The 1,480-nt window shown below is 57.7% G+C and overlaps 1 protein-coding gene across 1 annotated transcript; it reads left to right on the top strand.

Moving 5' to 3' along the window:
- Positions 1–36: 36 nt before the first annotated feature.
- VDBG_09269 (hypothetical protein) lies at positions 37–603 on the top strand (the record flags this gene model as incomplete). The annotated part of the gene is made up of 1 exon (XM_003000728.1): positions 37–603. One exon carries the CDS (start codon positions 150–152, stop codon positions 528–530), a length of 381 nt encoding a protein of 126 aa, XP_003000774.1.
- Positions 604–1,480: the final 877 nt, after the last annotated feature.

Genomic DNA, 1,480 nt, shown 5'->3' on the forward strand with positions numbered 1-1,480 from the left:
ATCTATGTGTGATCAAAATCCAGCTTTGACACCTTTCGTTCCTGTGTTGCAGTCCTTGTCGTCGGCCACCAGCACGAGATTACAGTCCGACACTATCACAGAAGAGCAGACCCGACAAACAGCAGGCACAACCCCCCATGCACCCCTAGATGGACCACTGGCCCTCCAAGCGTCTTCTTTTGCTGCGCTTCTCTCCCTCCATTACCAGACGTCATCCTCACCCAGGCCCTCCAGCATGGCCACAGATGCCAAAACGCCAACGAAGCAGCAGCCCATCGCACAAGCCCCTCGACACCAGGACCCACGAGCACACCTATACAGAGCAAGGTTGTGCTCAACAACAGGCCGCCGAGCAACTGGCACACCAAGACAGCGGCCTCCGGTGGGGATGCGATCTGAGTGTCAGGATGCAGGATGAACTGCCGGGCAGCCAGTGCTTCAACGGGGATATGGAGGAGGAAGGGCAACTTGGCAAGCAGCATGATCGGGCGGTCGTGTTCGGGTCGGGTGACACGCGCGGCCTACGATAAGCGGAATCTCGAGAAAGAAAGGAGTGGTTATGGAAGGTGGCTTGTGGCTGAGTTTGTCAGTTGCGCTGCGCTTGTTCATAACGAGACGGTGATCGGCCACTGTAGGTGGACGCACTTCTGTCCCGGCGGGGTAAATTCAGAGCCGAATCGGGGGTTTCAGTAATTCTTGGGACGTTCAGGCGGTCGGTCTGCCTAGAGTTTGTTTTATTTTCCGTGTTCCACCGACACGGCATGTCAAGCTCGAGCTTGATCTTCTCGGCGTCGGCTGGCTCGAACCTGTGACACCTGTGACCGGAACCTTCCTGTTCCTGCCCCTCGCCTCGTCAGGTCATCAGCAGGAAGCAGCGGAGGAGGGGCTGCCAGCAACAGGGGGGCGTCCACCCAATCAGAATTACGAAATCCCATCGTCATCACTCTCCAGCGCCTGCAGGTGCCTGGAAGCTCTCGCCTGCCCTGACAGCTCGCTGACTGTGCACACCAGACCACCGCCATCACCACCCACCGCCAGGTACCGAAGGGTCGACCCAGCAGGCGGCAATCATGATGCACCGCTTCCATCATCGTCGCCCACCCTGCCCTGCTTCTGCTTGGAATAGCCTCTTGTTCAGTACTGGCCTACCCTACCAGGTAGGTAGTAGTTGGGTAGGTACCTTAGTGAGGCCAATAGGCCAGGGAATCGGATACTGGAGCAATGAATCCGTCCGTACCCACCAAATATGGCCCCCTTGCCACGGTCGCAGTACGCCTGTCCATTGGTCGAGGAACTGACTCGGCGGCTGTCCGCCTTTTGTTGAGCTTCGAGTTGTCGTCGTCTCGCCCCTGAGGACCTTTCTCCTTTCCTCCCTACCTGAAGGCCCGGACGAAGCCTTGCGGCCGGGTCGTCATGTTCATAGCATCGTAATCAGTAGATAAACACGTTGACCGCCTTTTTTGCCGTCACCAGTCCTGTG

The sequence above is a fragment of the Verticillium alfalfae genome, genomic scaffold (genome assembly GCF_000150825.1).
Source record: "Verticillium alfalfae VaMs.102 supercont1.14 genomic scaffold, whole genome shotgun sequence".
In the NCBI taxonomy this organism is placed as follows: Eukaryota; Fungi; Ascomycota; class Sordariomycetes; order Glomerellales; family Plectosphaerellaceae; genus Verticillium; species Verticillium alfalfae.